The sequence below is a fragment of the Paroedura picta genome, chromosome 1 (genome assembly GCF_049243985.1).
Source record: "Paroedura picta isolate Pp20150507F chromosome 1, Ppicta_v3.0, whole genome shotgun sequence".
NCBI classification, from domain to species: Eukaryota; Metazoa; Chordata; class Lepidosauria; order Squamata; family Gekkonidae; genus Paroedura; species Paroedura picta.
Window position 1 is genome coordinate 59,351,078 of NC_135369.1, and position 17,832 is coordinate 59,368,909.

The following is a 17,832-nucleotide window of genomic DNA, read 5'->3' on the forward strand; positions in this document are numbered from 1 at the left end:
GTTTGAAACATTGTTCAAAGTGGAGTTGGGCATGTGCTTCCTCAGAATAAAGCAGTAAGCATTGGCAGGACATATCTGAGGTGTTCTTAAAATCTGTCAGGGAGGAACCAACTTTACTTTCCTCACAATTAAACAGCAGGCTTCTTGCATGTGGGCTGAAGCTCTTAATTTAATAAGGGAACTAACCAAATAGCCAATTAGATGGGAGGAAGCCCACAATCAGATACCTTGTGAGTGAAATACCCGAGAAACTCCAGATGCAAGAACAATACTGGCAGTTTCACACACCAGTGGAACAGTCTATGTGAAAAAGGACAGTTCTTCAGGGAACCTTTTAAGAGCCATGTGTTCTATTTCCGTGTAAACTGCCTTGAGGTTTGTGGAAGGACTGGATGGATAGGTAGATAATTAGCATATCCCGGGATTGGCTGCTTCTGCTTGGAAAAAGGAAGTTTTACATTTTTAGATCAGTCAGTGGGTAGGTTGCTAATCCTCAAAACAGGGGTTGTGCTTAGACTACAGACAAAATGGAGTTTGCCAGTCTGTTAAAGTAGCTTTAAAAAATTGTTAAATCTTAAAAGTTTATACTCTCAAAGTTTGCTGCAGCAAGAATTTGAAAGTTGTTATAGAACCTGGAGAAAAGGAGATTGAGAGGGGACATGATAGCCCTCTTTAAGTATTTGAAAGGTTGTCATTTGGAGGAGGGCAGGATGCTGTTTCTGTTGGCTGCAGAGGAAAGGACACGCAGTAATGGGTTTAAACTTCAAGTACAACAATATAGGCTAGATATCAGGAAAAGATTTTCACAGTCAGAGTAGTTCAGCAGTGGAATAGGCTGCCTAAGGAGGTGGTGAGCTCCCCCTCACTGGCAGTTTTCAAGCAAAGGTTGGATGCACACTTTTCTTGGATGCTTTAGGATGCTTAGGGCCGATCCTGCATTGAAGAAGAAGAAGAGTTGGTTCTTATATGCCCCTTTTCCCTACCCGAAGGAGGCTCTAAGCGGCTTACAGTCGCCTTCCCATTCCTCTCCCCACAACAGACACCCTGTGGGGTGGGTGAGGCTGAGAGAGCCCTGATATCGTTGCTGGGTCAGAACAGCTTTATCAGTGCTGTGGCGAGCCCAAGGTCACCCAGCTGGCTGCATGTGGGGGAGTGCAGAATCGAACCCGGCATGCCAGATTAGAAGTCCGCACTCCTAACCACTACACCAAACTGGCTCTTGAGCAGGGGGTTGGACTAGATGGCCTGTATGGCCCCTTCCAACTCTATGATTCTATGATTCTATGAACCTCTGGTGTTAACTCCCCGTCCCCCTTCCTTTCCTTTGCAAGAGTTTGATAGTGTGTTTCGTTCTGGATGGATGAACACAAGTCCTGTATGGAAAAAGCCAGGTCTCGAGGAAGCAGTAGAAGGAGCCTGTGCAATGAGAGATGCCTTCCTTGGTTCTATCCCAGGCAAAAATGCTCTGGAACATCAGGTGATCCTGGTAATAGAGCCTGGCTTGCTCTTTGAATTAATGGAGGTAAGTCTGAAAATCATCACCAGCATCCCTGGGAAATCTGAACTCCAGCTATGGCTGATGCCTTGAATGTTCCTAATTAAGAAAGGGCAACCCTGTTAGATTGTCAACCAGCACAAGGAGGGAAGAGGTGATTTTGTCCAGTTCACCTTCTCAGCGCACACTTATCATGTCTACACCACTTCACAGGGGCACAAAGAGCCCTTCCTGGCTCTTGTGCCAGTAGGACTGACACAGTGAACAGATCCCGGGTACAACAAAACATACCTTCCCAGCACATGAGGCCACACTGAGTTCCCCAAAGATAGCTCATGGTTCAGAGTGTTTGCCAGCCTCGCCATTGTAATTTGTAATGAAGAAGAGTTGGTTTTTATACTCTGTTTTTCACTACCTGAAGGAGTCTCAAAGCACCTTACAATTGCTTTCCTTTCCTCTCCACAACAGGCACCCTGTGAGGTAGGTGGGGCTGAGAGAACTGACTGGCCCAAGGTCACCCAGCTGGTTGCATGTGGAAGTGTGGGGAATCAAACCCAGTTCCCCAGATTAGAGGCCACCGTTCTTAACCACTATATCAAGCTGGCTTTCCCCCCATCTCTGTACCGCACTGGATATCGAACTAAAAACTAACACCTTATGATACAAAATCTAGTTAATACCTTTGGTAGTGGGGGCAACTAGGAGGGGGGAACCTATCAGGGCTTTATCCTTCATGAATAACTCCCCCACACTTGTGGCATAAAAGCCCTTCTGCCTTACCTAAAACCCTGCGCGTGTATAGATGGTCCACAGGGAGTCTTCGCCATATTCCCTTCTGTGTTTGTGATACGGGCATTAGTTCCCATAAGGACTTCCATCACCTTGTTCATGTCAATTAAGAGCAAAAGACTCCTAAAATGCATAAAGGGGGTGGGGGTTACACACACCACCATTGACTTTTTTGTAGCTATTACACTTGCCAAAAACCTACTAAGAGTACTGCAGCTGGACTTTTCCCTTAGAACTTGCTAATGCTGATCTTCATGTAGTAGTCATGTTCCTTGCACTTTCCCCCATAAATAGAGAATGCTGCTACTTTTCCCTCCTCCCCCACCACACACACACAAATAGAGGAATGTACTCAATGTTAGGAATAGAATCGTCAGGCTCCAACTCTGGTTGCCATAGCAGGAGATTTTACAGTTCGTAATTCTAATCCTTCCCCAGGTACTACAACAGGAGGAGTCGTCCAGTACATCCCAGCTCAATGAAATAATGATGGCATCACAAACCTCTCTGCTGACAGAAGTACCGAGAGACGTGATGTCTGAGGAGAATACCATAAAAGGGACATTTTTGATTAACCTGGAAGGTAAGTGTGAGTGGTAGATCCTCTTGAGCTTTGGACTTCCCTTGCTGCAAATGATGCTTAATTGGATTCTTTCAACAGGTGGTGACATCCGGGAAGAGTCCTCATATAAAGTCATAGTTCTGCCAGCTGCCAAGTCAAAATGCCCCCGATGTCGAAAGTACACTGCTGATTCCACAGAAACACCATGCCCACGCTGCATGGACATCCTTGGTGGGAAGTGAGCCACATTTTAAGTACAGGCTAATGCAATGGCTGAAGTAAATGGACGCATTTGCTAGGTTCCTCCTTTCTGGAAAACGGGAAGGGATGCAGACATGTCCATGGAGAAGGCATTGGGGGGGGGGAGGGGGGATAGTGCTGAGCTTGGAAAATAAGCCTGTATATGCTCATACTTCTACACTTAATAAATTGTTCATATGAGATGCTGAGTGGTCCTTACTTTTAATGTGTTATGTATGCTTCCTACTGACTGGATTTTGCTTTAGCCTCATTCGCAAGCTGCAGGGGAAAAGATATGTGAACAGGTGGCTGACCTCATAATTAAGTTACACTAATATCTCCACTCATTTCTGACGAAGGGTGCTTGCACTCGAATGCTCACGCCCTGAATAAATCTTTGTTGGTCTTAAAGGTGCTACTGGACGCTGATTTTATTATCTCCATTCATGAAAGCATTTTTTTTAGCAAAAAACAAAGGAAGTCATACATAAACAGCTGCATTCCCCAAACATGGCACACAAACAGCTATAGTATAGAAAAACTTTTAATACATTACAGATGAAGTCAATTCTATCCTTGCTTCACAAGGCAGTTTTCATATTAACCTTGTTATGAGGTCACTGCATGTCCGTTTATATTTCCGAATGGAGTCTCCTCACCCAGGATGGTCCAGTTAACTCCAAGGAAAAGCAGTGGGCCAATGTAAGCTACCCTATCAGAGGCCAGTCTCAGGCTAATGAGTCTCCTTTTCATCTGGTTAGACTCTGTAGTGTTCTTTCCATGGTTGCTGGCTTCAGCTGAAGAGCCCAGCATCATTGGGTACCTTCAACGCAAGTATTCTAGCCCCGACAGGGCTACCCTCCATAAATATTCAGAGTCTTCCAGGGTACAGATTGACAGGGTAACAAATGGGATTAACAATCCTGACAATTTTAATATTGTGAATAGCTGTAAGGGAAGCAGAAATTTCAGCACAGGAAAGCTAGTGGACACAATTTACAATATTTATACAGTAAGCTGTACAACCATGGGGGGGGGGGAGTACAAAAGACAAGCGTTCCTGTAGAACTTGATGATTAGATTCCTGATTGTTGTTCCATCAATGCAGCATGGTTCAGGATCTACATTAATGTTTAACAACCAGCATCAGAGGCCAACCTAGCATTTCAAGTCGCCCAGTTACATCTTAGCATGATGCTGTGTGGTGTGGGCTTCTTGCCCCACCATTTCCTTTATTAAACCAGAAGCTCTCAGCAACATACATAAAATTCAGGAGTTCTGGAGGTGGTTCTGATTAACCTATCTAAGCAACACCAAATTTTGTTTCTTTAGCATACAAAAAATTCTAACAAGTTAATTGCAGCAGCAAGGAAGCTGCTCTGAAACCTAAACTATTGCACAAGTGACTGCATTAAAAATAAATATCTAAGGGTATAGACAAATATACAAGAGACAGACTGTCACAGAGAGGCAGAACATCTCATGGGTACCACCTCCTAAAAGCCCTAATGTTAGTTCATAAAAGTAACTTGGATCCCCCACTAGACATTTCTGCTTAGCCTGGAGAACAGTTTAAAATGATCGAGGACAAGTGGGGTCGTTACCCATCAAGACATAGCTTCCACTGCCTCAATTAGATTCAAGGCAACGCTGTATTGGCCGTGGTTTTCAGGTAAATGCTCTATCACTTTGTCAACAAGCTTTGCAGTTGTGGTAATTGGCACTTCTACATTCTGAAGATCATGGGGGTCCTGCAGAAGAAGGAAAGGCAGAGTCTTCAGAGGCAGTTGCTTCCACAAGCTGTTTTCAAGTCTGAATTTGCTGAGCATCTTAAAGTAGGGATAATCTGAGTCTAAATCTTTATCCACTTTCCAATCATGGAATATTGTTTCTCTCTTATACAAACATACACACACACATACCCACCCACTATCAACAGCCACCAAGAAAGGTGTTGGAGGGGGTGTGGCACTCCTGGGCAACACACAAACAATAGAGACCAACTGAACTCAGGCTGGAAATCTAATTGCTAGAACAGCAAAAAATATGAGAGGCTGTATTTGTTGGGAGGAACACTAGAAAGCATGCTTTCTTAATGTAAACTAGAGATTCGCGTGCACTCAAACCTGCACCAATGTTGCGTGGCATTTGCTGGCTAAAGATTAATAATAGCCCCCTTTCCCAATTAGGGATGGGCACAAACCGAATTTTCCCATGAAAATGCCCTGGTTTGTGCTTCACCCGAACATTTCACAGACCTTGGTCTGGTTGTTTGGAAACATGAACTGCACTGCGGGAAAGACTTTATATTTATAAGTCACAAACGCTAGATCCAGGACCTTGATCTGCATCCAGTCCAAGGAACTCACCATAGCTTTCAGCCAAGTGCAGAGTGTTGGAGGCAGCCTTGCAAGCAGCTCCATGCCTTCCTTAGTCTGGGTATGGAGTAAGGCGTAGGCCAGCCTCTGACCTGTCAGCACCAGCAGCTGAGACGCAAGGACTTCTTTGTCATGTACTTGAAGGATAGCCTATTAACAAACAGCAGAACCCCCCTCCCCAGTCAAGGCTTGTTCTAACCCAGTGACAAAAGCCTGCCTAGCCTGCTTCCGAAGCTGCTCAAAAGAGAAGCCCCCACCCCCCCTCAATGAACTTCAGACTCTGCAGATACCTGGAGCGCATGATGGCTGGCTTAGAATAAAATACTACACAGAACACGTTTAACAGCCTGATCCTTTCTGTAATCTGGATCCACTGAGATCTCTGCATTCCAGAGAAACAGAACAGGAGCAGCCATTTTGCGATTGCCTGGCCAACCAACAGGTTGTTTTGTACCCTGCTTTTCACTACCTGAAGGAGTCTCAAAGCAGCTTACGATCATTTACCCTAACTCACCGCACAACAGCCACCTTGTGAGTTAGGTGGGACAGAGAACTCTAACAGAACTGTTCTGTGAGAACAGCCCTAAGAGAACTGTGACTGGCCAAAGGTTACCGCTGGCTGCATGAGGAGGAATGGGGAATCAAACCCGGTTCTCCAGACTAGAGGCTGTCACTCTTAACCACTATACCAAGCCGGCTCTAACCCTCAGAGCAACACAGAAGGCAGTGATTCCTCCTTGTAAGAAAAATTCCTTCACTTACACTGTCAAGCCTAGAAAAACTGGCCTGTGACCAACTTTTTAGCTCCAAGTCTGCTGCTGCCCTAGAACGGTGGTCCCCAACCACCGGGCCGCATCCTGGTGCCAGGACGCGAAGGCCGCGGCTCCCTCTCCGCGCCCCCCCCCCGCAGTAAGAAACTTCCCAGGCCGCAAGCAAATCGGCCGCAAAAGCATGTGGGGGGAGAGGGAAACAGGGCTGTGCATGCGCAGATCCGTGCATGCGAATTTGCGCCACGTGCGGCCGCAAACGTGCATGTACAGCAGTTTCGTGCATGCACGTTTGAGGCCGCACGTGGTGCAAATGCGCATGCGCGGGCCTGTCGCGCATGCGCTGACCTGCTTCCCTCTCCCCCTCTCCCACAAAACGAAGCTTGCCAGGCCAAACGCGCATGCGCGGCCGCGCGATCGCCTACCCCAACACTGCCAGTCCGCAGCCTTGGAAAGGTTGCGGACCACTGCCTTAGAACATTTCCACACCACCCTACAATCGGTTTACCTCTTCTCCAAGATGATCCAGGCCATAGTTATAAAGCTCGCACACATAGTGCCGCCTAACCACATCCTCGTTGACCTGAAGGTGCTGAGCCAAATCCACAGTTAGACTTGGCCAATCTCTATCTTTCACCAAGTTGATGTTTGGTACTTCTGGGCTCCCTTTGTTTTTCAGGGACGAGGACTGGGCTTGCACCACCGCAGTCAACAATTTGGTTAAGAACTATTAAGGAAACAAGAGGACGGTGTCAGCAAGAACTTGGTTTTACACACACCGTGTTCGTCTCCCAAGGGGATTCAACTCACTTGATGGCGTGAGGATAACAGAGCTGGATCCACATCTCCACTAGGCAGCAACTGAATTGATGTCAGGTCTTTGAAAAAGGCATTTTTGCCCTACATGAAGAACAAGAATAGAACAGACAATACTCTGGTCAGTAACAGAGAGGGGACACAGTACAAACACCTGGAAGATGTGGTCTTTCCTCTGTAGGCAGTTCTCAAGACAGGTGTTCAACCTTTATGCCTGCTGGCACGATGCAACTGGCAACATCTTCCATGCACACATGTGCTTTTATATAATTGCAGGCATCTGAGCCCAAGAGTGGGGAGATTACCATAAGCTTCATACAGGTGCATTCAAATACACACATGCATGGAAAATGTGGTCAGCTGCATTATACCAGCACACATTCATGGAGCAAACACACGCAATGGTCGCACGTAATTTATGTGCAGATTGAGAAGAGCCCGGGAGCAGCTGTGGAGAAAGCCACCAGTGCCATCTATGGGGCTTTCTAGCATACAGCATGGCTGCTGTCCTGGAAGCTTCCGGAACAGCCTTTCAGAAGGCACAGGGGGCTGATACAAATTGGGTCACTTTCATAAGGCCCTTTCTGTTTGGATTCCAACATGAGTTGTCAACAACTCGTCCATGTACTAAATGTGTTTAATTTATTAGATAAGGCACAACATGACTAAGTTATTGCTCTTAATAAGTCTTCTACAAACATACCTTACTATCAAAAAGAGAGAAGGGCTTCACGCTCTTGAGGGAAAACTTCATGATCCCATACAGGACAGTGCAGAGCACAGACTGGTGCTCCACCAGAGGGTAATGGATGTGTTTCTGCTCCAAGGCTAATTCCACCAATGAGATCTGGCCTTCAACAGTCGCCCAAGCATCTTCTGTGTCCAGTACAGGAAGCGGCATTTCATCACTCCGTACATCAGCCTGGGGTGACCATGGAAAGCAGTTTTTTAATGGAAACAAATTTAATTTACAGAGAGACTCCATTTCTAATAGTGAAAAACACAAAATCAGGAGTAAAAACAATCTCACCTGCAAAAATATTAAACGCTACAAATAAAAACAAATTATATGAAAGCTACCTTTCACCTTTTATGATTCAGTTTGGTAGAAATTTCATGGATATTCCTTATGAAATATTCTTCCTAAAAGGAGAGGCTTACAACTGTAGCTCTGGGTAGTATATGAACCCTTTATTATACAGAAGCTTTAAAAGCACTTCATAGTAAACCAATTGCCCAAGTATATTACTGGGAGCAATTCTGAAGAAGTAGAAGAGTGTGTAGTACCTCCATAAGTGTCTGAAGAAGATCGGAGCAACAGGCAAGGAAAGACGTCACTGCAGCGTCACTCATCCCTACATCCTGTTTGAGAAAGAACTGTCAGCCTGTGCAGTGACTCCTCCTGAACATCTTTTTAAAACATTTTTTGTAGCAAGAGCTCTTATGTTTGATGCCAAAATATACTCCTGGACAATGAGATCATGGTAACTTGAAACATTCCTAAAATATTCTGCAACATCAGTTAACTACATTCCTCATCCAAACAGTGCTTGGAGACGGTGACAGAATGGCTCAAAGCAAGCCGCCTCAAACTGAACCCTTCAAAGACGGGGGGTCTTCTGGCTGGGAAGGAAGAGACCAGATCTTTCTGAAGTGCATCTCCCCAGGCTGGACAAAGGGCAGCTTGCTGATGCCCTGAGACCAGTTGAACAGTCAAACCATCTTCCTATAAAATTTATCAGGCCTCTCTTCCCGTCCCCTGCCCTCCCTCAACCTCTGCCTCCTAGTAACATCTTGCTAACAACACAACCATCTTCATAATCATGGTAATTTCTTTCAGTGCTGATAGCTACCTAATTTATGGTTTTAATTTTTAGATGCTTTTTACAGTTTTATTCATAATTGTAACCTTTATTTCTATAGCTATTCTACATTTAAATGTTGTTCACCACCCAGAGATGGCTCATCTGAGGAGCAGCATATAAATCAACATACAGGCATAAACAAACAAACAATAAAGTTCTTAAGGATTCATGCTATAGAAACAAGGAAATCTGTGCATTAGGCCAGCATTCCTTTTTCTGGCAGTGTTTCTTGGATGCTTTAGGATGCTTAGGGCTGATCCTGCGTTGAGCAGGGGGTTGGACTAGATGGCCTGTATGGCCCCTTCCAACTCTATGATTCTATGACCCCCCCCCCCAACCACCAAAAAAAGTCATTTAAATTCAGCTCAGAGGGCCAGCTTAATCAATGGCACCTGTCACTGTCCAGACTAAAGAGGATGCACTACAACAGCAGATGATGTTGAATGATGCTTTGGGGCGTGGTGGAATTATAAAGGGACAAATAGGGACAAAGAACTAGATTATACATTAGAAGAGTTCTCCTGCCTTGAACTCGGCAAAAGCATCTCCAAAACTATGATCTTGCTCGAAATCTCTCCTCTCAGGCTACCGTCAGATCAGTCACACATTTCTTCATTGTGTTCTGAGCCACCCCGAACCCACTAGTGGGGAGGGACAGCCTAGAAATCAAAATAAATTTAAAAAAATTACTTGCCCTTCTGCACAGTCTGTCCTTTGGTGCTTTCCCAACCTATTACAGAAATGTTTTCTCTTGTTAAGTCCAATACTCCATTTAGAAACAGCTACTAAAAATGTATCCCTGTGTTCCCCCCTCTCTCTTATGGACACAACCCCTCAATGCTCATTTCCCACAAGACAGATCAATGTGAGGGAATATTCCATCAGGTAATTTTGAAAACTTTTTCCCTCTCCCATAAGAAGCACTGCTCCATAAACAACTGCATTTTAACAGAGCCACTCCACCAGGCCAATGCCTTATAAGAGCACCTCCCATGAACGGCATAACTCAAAAACGCAGGAAATGAAAGTATCAATCCCAGCAAGAGCACCAGAGTGAGACCAGCCAGTACATCTTGAATGACAGGGCAGTCTTGAGAACTTTTTCCGCATGGTGTATTCACATGCAAATGTATGAAGACTGAGAAGATACTGCACATGACACAGGAAATCTGGGATCAGATCTCTTATCCTTTTTATTTTTACTTTAAGTCAGACACCTGCATGCGGGGAGGGGGGTTGTGAACCCAGTTTGTTTGGAACAATGGTGCTGGGGGAAGACAGCTTGCTTCTACTGTGGTTCTAACAACAGCTGCAGCTACAGATGGGAAGGAAACAGGGCAGGAGAAAAGGCTGTTGCTTCAGTCAAATGCAGAGCCCCACACCACGTACAAACAAAAACACAAGGCATTCTAAGTGTGGATCTCCTGGATCACCTGCAGCTTGACTTTAAGGTTTCCTCTGCAGGATGACACTCCTTGCTAAATATGTCAATTTAAAAATGCAAGGCCTCAATCTTCTCCCCCACCTGACAAAAATAAATGGGAAATTCTAACGGTTACCTTGTCCATTAGGAAGGTAGCAGCAGAGAGCCTTTTCACTATGAATGTGTTCCACATCATTAGAGCAATTCCTGAAACAAGAACATGACTTGAAAAGGTCAAGTAGCCTGGGATGTCAAAAGTGAATTTTTATTACTCCGCTTTGAAAAATGGGTCAACTTTGTTAAAATATACATTTTTTAAAAGAACAAGATATCTTTAGCAGCCCACGCCTATAGCTTCACACACATGAATCAGGACTGTTGGTAATGGCTGAGAATCAGAAACAGTTTACACGACCAGTTTAGATACTGTTTTGCCTTAACTGACCATGTCAGGGGGAAATAGGGAGACGATTGTGACTTTTATCTCCCACTGATTTCCCAGATCAGGATGATCAGCAGAAGTTTTTGTTTTGTTTTTGTTTGTTTTTTAGGGGGGGGGGGGAAGTGGGGCACTACTTTCTAACGATGTTGACAGGAACAGGAGCAGGAAAGAAAGAAACAAACCCCAGGGCCTGCTTCCAAGTTCATTCCAGGCAGAATGTGAGGCACACAACAGTTTCTGAAATACATTTGTTATGCAAGTTCAACAGGAGGCTAGGGCATGAGCATCTGCAATGTCCACATGCTCTTCTGGTCCAAATCCAATGCATTAATAACACATGATACCCTGATGTCGGTAAGTCTAATATTACGCAACCTCTAATCACTGGATTTACTAGATTTGTTAGCCGCTTTTCAACATTTCAAACAGGTGAAAGATCAGCCCCATAAGTCTTCTATTTGTAAGTCACCACTCAGCTTCTGCTCTTGAAGTAGCTTTCAAAGGGTACAGAAATCCTCCTGAATCAGAGATGCAAAGAAAACTCCCAGGGTTCAAATCATGGATTGGCTGTGAGGGGAAGATGTGCAAGTAGTGACTCCCAAGCAAGCACTACTTCATCCAGAAAGGGGGACAGTGAGCAGAGAAAGAAGCTAAGATGACAGAAATGTATTCCTAACAGACACCAGTTTCCTCCTGGATGGTTGGAAGAGGATGGAAAAGTCCCCGCCCGCCTGTGTATAAACCCACAAGAGGACAAGCCTGTTTCAGAGGGAATGAGCAAACAGATATGGATATAACCAAATCAAAGAAGAATTTGGTTTCTTTTTAAACGTAGGGCACATTCCAAATCACATTCAGTTTTTCTTTTTTTCCTGAGGTTCAGCCTTAAGGCTTATTCTGCTTAAAAGTGAATGGCTACAGATTATGTCACTGTGGATTGGCTGTTATAAAAAAAAAAAAATTCCCTACATAGATGGCAGGTTGCCGTTATCTGAAAAGCAACATTCTCCCGAAGAGGCGCATTATACTCACCATGCTGAACATGAGCATTGTCAATGCATCTGAGATGATCTATTGACCTGGTGAGAAAGTGTGCTTCCTTGTATAAAAGGATTAAAGAGAAAGTGTTAAAATCAGTCAAGTGCAGTGAGAGGAACATGCTAAGCACAGCTGCCTCCAAGCAAATTATTACATACATCTCCACTTTATTTCCTGCCCTGGCTTTGAGGAGAAATGTTTAGCTTCCTCCTGCTGAACTTTGGCAGATGGGGGAGGGGGTGGAGTGACAAGCAAAAGAGGGGGAAAATGAACGCCAAGCAATGGCATTGGTTGGCCTACGTGTTTCTTGTTCCTCCTCCACCCCTTAAGCTGCGCATACCTCCATGTGTACACTTATTCTCCCTTGGGCTTCTTTCATACATCTTTCTTCCCTCTTTTACAGCCCTCTTAGGCTTCTTTGAGTGTTCATGTGCTTTATTCCCCTCCCCTCCAGATTCTTCTCAGTCCCCTCCTTCCTGCTCCCATGTGTATGGGATGTGTGTAACTAATTCCTGTGCCAACCATTTCATAGCTAGTTCTGCCTCCTGCAGCATATACTTTAGGAAGGCACTCACCCCCCCCCACTCCTCAAAATTCCAAAGATGCTCAGAAATGTTGGTGACCCCCTAATGGTGGAGAGAGTTTTTGCAGTATGTGCGCTATCAGCTATTCTGACAAAAATCACAGTGGCTCCAGTGTACATGTGCAACTGCAAAATTCATCCTGCTTTTTGCAACAGAAATAAAAGGAGATGACCAGACTGAAAGGCCAGAAAAGATCATGTGGAGTAAAAATAATGTTCAAAAATGGAATCGATCCCAAATTTTTTCCTACCTAAATTCTCATCTCTAATTGTTTCCCAGTATTTACCTGACATCCCCAGCTACACAGACAACACAAAACGGGGGAAGTATAAGAAATGAAAATGTCCCATTACCTCCGGGTATTTGTTCCACTGCACAACATACTCCCAACAGCAATGCGCATGGAGTACACCCAGCTCCAGGCTGCAAGGAAACTGTTGATATGCCAAAAGCAGCAACTCTAGAAAGCAAGTGAGACAAGATCATTAACAGCTTTTTTCATCCTTTCATTGTTTGTCAGCAGAAAACCTAGTGCACCATTTTGGTCAACTTCCACAAATCCCATGGTCTGTTTCTTATCTTTACCTAGTATGGTCTCAAGTCCAGTCTGGTATTCCTTGCCCTCAGCTAGGAGGATACTGCCAGTCTCTGGAGGTTCATCTTCACTTTCTTCTTTTTTCCATCCCAATCGGAGCAATGGTGGACTGAGATCTTGCTTGAACACCCATTTTGCTACGCTGTCTGCAATGCCTCCTACAAATTAAATAAAAATCCAGAATCTTGTAGTGTAAGCTTCGGATGCATCAATCCATACATTTTATTTCTTATTTATTTATTATATTTATGTACCACCCTCCCTGAAGGCTCAGGGCAGTCCACATAAAATGGAAATGATACAGATAACTCAGTTTAACAATAATGAAGTGATAACAACAAGCAACATAGAACAATGGAAAAATATGGAGAACATTAAATTAACACATACTGATAGCCCAGTGGGTTGGGCAGAATTGTAGTTGGTGCCATAGGAGGGAGGCTCGTGATAAATGATAAAACACGGAAGTTCAGGCAAGATGGAATCATTTCAAATTATGTTCACAAACCCACCAGAAAAAGTGTTACTACTGGCTGCTGTTAACTGGATGACCCCTTTCCATAGCCAAAATGACTGGTGTGACCTCCTCAAGCAAAGGGACTGAAACAAACAGATTCAACAAATATATGGGGCTTGGGACACACAGATCTTGCACAAGTCCTCAGGCATTTCCATCCTAGGATGGTTTCTATATTCAAGGATGGTTCCAGGTGTGTGTGTGGGGGGGGGGGGCAGGGGAGCTGCCAGGACAAGATGCCCCCTGGTAACTGGCCCTTTCCTACTATATAATCACCCTCTTCTAGTGCATAGAAGCAAATACACACACACACTCTCCTACAGAATAAAGTAAGCACAACTGTTTCACATTCAGCATTTGTGGTCCCATCCTGACACAATAAAGCTGAAAAGAAAACTGAGGAATCACATTTTGCCACTTACAGTGCTCCTCCTAAAAAGACATGGGAGATTCCCCTCAAGATCTCTTCAGAATTGTGAAGGCAGGGAGAGGGTATTAGAATTTTTTTTTGGGGGGGGGGTTAAGGGAAAACCTCTGAAGACATGGAAAACTGTTGGCATACAAATTTTAGTACACCCTAAGAACTGTGCATGATATGCCACAGGCTTGACTCTCTACTCATGTATTTCAATCAACCTTCCACAGAGGTCACTGAGCTACCTCCATGTCACCATCATTTTCCATAATGTTACTTGATAATTCCATATTAGATAGCTGGATAACAATATCCATTCTGCCATGTAAGAGAAGAGACATGTAAGAATTGAAGTTCTGCTTTGGATTCAACCTGCGCAGTTAGTCAATCAGGAGAGGTCATAACTGGATTTTTATTTTGATTGTTGTACATATTTAGTTTGTTTATTTATAGTCATTTAGACCAGTTTCAGTTAGGATCACAGTTCAGAGAAATATAAATCTCAGTTCATGACAAAAAAATACATATTTTTGTGTGTTTGTGTCTGTTTGAAAGAGAGAGAGAGAGACAGAGAGAGAGAGACTGAATGGTGCCAGCCATTTAAAGCTGCCTTTGGGAAGGGAAAAGTGAAACGGAGCTTTTAAATGGCTGCCAGCCTTTTACAACTCACAGCTGATAGGTGGACTCATCAAGCTGAGAGGTTTTAAGGGCTGACAGCCACTTCAGTAATCCATTTTGCTCCCTACCATTTGCAAGTAGAAGGAAGCAAAATCAGTCACACCTGTTCACTGTGCTGTCCTCTTGACTGCCTCCTCTTGACTTATAAGTGAGGAGAAATTGAAAGAGGCCAGCCCAAACCAGCCAGTTCATTTTGTGACTTCTGGCTTGTTGGGGTTCATGCCCATCCTTATACTACATCCTATTCCCTCTTTTCTTTTGTTGGCATGTGTGCCATGGCCATATGGCTCATCACATATTGACACAAATCCCAGACGAGATATTAAATTTATTTAGTTTAGACCAGTACAGACACCTGCCATCTGATTCCCAGCAGAGTGAAGTCTTCATATTTGCGCCTCTTTTCCCCACCTGCCTTCTCATATGAAGCTATCTCTCAACCAGTTCAGATACTACTTTCTAATCCATCCCTATGTCGCAAATGCTGGGGGCAAGTTCTCCAGTGTGGAGAGACAGATTACAAATGTGGATTTCTGTTTTACCTGACTTGCAAACAAACTGCTCAAAGAGTTTTATAACTACCAGGAGATAAGGGGTTATTGCCATATTCTGGTTGTTATGACAGAAGCTTATTTAGGTTTCCCATCTGACTGAAATTTTGATACCTGGAGTTTCCCCTTCTATCTCAGACAGGAAGTTCCAATGATTGTGTGTTTAAATTTGTTAAAAATACAGAAACGTTCTCCGGCCTCTCGCTCCATTCCTATCTACCTCATAACGCTCCTGCTGAACACAGGGGCCTACTGGCAGCTTTAGAGCAGTGGTCCCCAACCTTTTTATCACCGGGGACCACTCAAAGCCTTTTACTGAGGCCCAGTGGGGGGGGGGGGTAGTTTACTCCTCTACTCTCAACCACTGCCCTAATGCTCTCTGATTGCTATGGTAAGGTTTAAACATCCCTTCAAAATAAGATACAGACACGCGACAACAATGAACATAAGGAGCATTTTATTTTCATGGAAATTTTAACTCATGACAATGACAAATCAATGGGAACCCTGAGCTTGTTTCTCTGCAATGAGATATTCCCTTCTGGGAGTGATGGGAGACAATGACACCCGAAGTGTGTTGTAAAGGGCTGGGGGGATGAAGTAAAGGGCGGGGGGGGGGGGAGAAGGTGTCCTTCACGGCCCACCTCCAATTAGTCGAAGGACCACATATGGTCCACAGCCCACAGGTTGGGGATCGCTAGTTTAGAGGACTCCCAAAGGCACACAAAAATCTTCACCTTGCCTCAAAAAGTCACATAATTTTAGTTTCACAGACTCTTCCTCCTTTTCTTCTTCATCATTTCAATGCTGGCCACACAATACAAAGGGACTGAAGTTCTACACTGAATAATAAAACACAGATCTAAGATGACAGATGCAAGGTGTACAGTACAATCCTAAGTAAAACCATGCTCTTTAAGTTCATCAACTTCAGGCAACTTCTGCCTAAAATGTCACTGCTAGTAAGTTAAGCAGGACAGTTTGCTGGACACTTGCAATGTGCTAGTCCATGTACTAGTCACAAGATTTGGTACTGAGTAAGGGCCAAAAGCAGAGCCCTTTTGGCAAGCTCACCTTTTCCTCCTTCAAGCACTTTCTTTACAGAGAGTCGGCCAAGTGGCTCAGTCTGCACAGAGGATGCCGGGCTTCTTTTCTTGTCCACTTTGCTATGCAGGAGGGTCTGAAGTATTAGGCAGTCCTCTAACTGTTTCAGCAGAAGCTTCCAGTACTCCGTATCAAGGGAGAGCGCTTCCCAAGGGTCTGTGTCACCACCTACAGCTATCTGGGAAAACTAGGAGGGAGAGAGGAAAAGGATCTATGATTGTTTGGTCATAAGCTTTTCGCACATTACATGGAAGCACTGCAGCTTGCTCAGTGCACAATGGGCAAATGTGCCACATAAAGCCCCCCTGACCTATAAAATACACATATTTGTTGCATGTGCAGATCGCATTTTTAGATGGATGTCAGAATATCTTTGGTGTATGACTAAAAATACCTCCATGTGTTCCTTGGAAAGGAAACACAGAGCTAAAGCAATCACAGAAATCAGTAAAGCCCTCCAATGGTCCAGAATGTGGCAACAATGGGTTTGATCCAAATTGCACAGTTCCACAGGGCCTGCAAGATGGAGGTCTTCCATCAGGCTTATGGTTGGGACCAGTGAAACAACAACATGTACTGGGCCCTCCCTAACAGAGATGCCCCGCTGACTGTAGTCTGCGAGGTCTGACAACGACCAAGCCAGTACTGCTGATACTGGGACTGCTGCTGACACTAACGTAAATCATCGCTTCAATTTAGTTTTAAATGCTAAATTTTTAGATATTTATATTTTTAAGTTATAAATACTTAATTTTTTAAGAAACTTATATTTATATAAATATATGAAATAAGTAATAAAATAAATGAATTGTTACATATTTTATGTTGTTATTATATAATGATATAATATACATTTCAAACCTAACTACTATTAGTTCAGCTTGTTCAGAGACTTTTGGGGGTAACTGTCCATCTATTTCAAGTTCTCTTACCCTAAGATGGAACAGTGAGACCACATCTGAGAAAGTTAAACCTGCAAACTGTTAGGGCTGCTGTTTGTTCAAAGAATACCTTTTAACAGACAAGGTTCTGCAACAAGCGGTTTGCCTTTATACACATGTACACTGAGCATACGCACACCACAAATGGGGCTTTGACCATTACTTTCCGAATCATTTAGGAACTAAAATCCCATAACTAAGGGATCTAGATAAAGCCCTGGTCAGTTTCCTTCCGGGAAGGCATCAGCATCTATATGCCCAAGGCACAGAAAGCTGAGCGTTACTTACCTTTTTCTCTGCTATGCTATCAGTTATCTGTGCTGTTACAGAATGCCCAACATGGGCTGATAATAAGGCAGCTCCGTTATTCACCGACTGAATGCAGGCTGTGCGCATTTGCTGCCACCAGGGGGAGACGGACTGGGAATCCCACGACTCATCAATAGCAACTGGAACAGAAAAGGAGACACCAGCAGAGAGACACAGATCGTGAATTGAAATTAGCAGACCCAAGTGCAGTCTGAAACAGAAGGAAATCGGGGCCTTTTTTAATCAAAGCCATCAGACTCAATGCCATAACAGTTCTTCAGGCATGGGCGTCAGTGAATACGGTGCACTAAATGATTTTAAAA

At 44.1% G+C, this 17,832-nt stretch overlaps 2 protein-coding genes across 3 annotated transcripts in view; one reads left to right on the plus strand and one right to left on the minus strand.

Annotated features, from left to right (window-relative positions):
- The window catches only part of IARS2 (isoleucyl-tRNA synthetase 2, mitochondrial), a 44,770-nt gene extending 41,480 nt beyond the window's left edge, over positions 1 to 3,290 (plus strand). Inside the window, exons 21-23 of the mRNA XM_077339817.1 lie at positions 1,332 to 1,522; positions 2,723 to 2,867; positions 2,946 to 3,290. Coding sequence (XP_077195932.1) covers positions 1,332 to 1,522; positions 2,723 to 2,867; positions 2,946 to 3,088 — 479 coding nt within the window. The 3' untranslated portion in view covers positions 3,089 to 3,290. The remainder of the gene's footprint in view (positions 1 to 1,331; positions 1,523 to 2,722; positions 2,868 to 2,945) is intronic.
- Positions 3,291 to 3,612: 322 nt separating this feature from the next.
- RAB3GAP2 (RAB3 GTPase activating non-catalytic protein subunit 2) overlaps positions 3,613 to 17,832 on the minus strand; it is a 45,558-nt gene continuing 31,338 nt past the window's right edge. The window contains exons 23-36 of one of the 2 annotated variants that reach the window (XM_077339803.1): positions 17,489 to 17,649; positions 16,230 to 16,446; positions 12,985 to 13,152; positions 12,753 to 12,859; positions 11,810 to 11,876; positions 10,472 to 10,542; positions 9,607 to 9,642; positions 8,335 to 8,409; positions 7,751 to 7,969; positions 7,042 to 7,131; positions 6,740 to 6,958; positions 5,456 to 5,614; positions 4,691 to 4,837; positions 3,613 to 4,034 (exon numbers count right to left, since the gene is read on the minus strand). In XM_077339803.1, coding sequence (XP_077195918.1) covers positions 4,694 to 4,837; positions 5,456 to 5,614; positions 6,740 to 6,958; positions 7,042 to 7,131; positions 7,751 to 7,969; positions 8,335 to 8,409; positions 9,607 to 9,642; positions 10,472 to 10,542; positions 11,810 to 11,876; positions 12,753 to 12,859; positions 12,985 to 13,152; positions 16,230 to 16,446; positions 17,489 to 17,649 — 1,733 coding nt within the window. In that variant the 3' untranslated portion in view covers positions 3,613 to 4,034; positions 4,691 to 4,693. Of the gene's footprint in view, positions 4,838 to 5,455; positions 5,615 to 6,739; positions 6,959 to 7,041; positions 7,132 to 7,750; positions 7,970 to 8,334; positions 8,410 to 9,606; positions 9,643 to 10,471; positions 10,543 to 11,809; positions 11,877 to 12,752; positions 12,860 to 12,984; positions 13,153 to 16,229; positions 16,447 to 17,488; positions 17,650 to 17,832 lie in introns of both variants that reach the window. The other variant, XM_077339794.1, reaches the window with a different exon arrangement.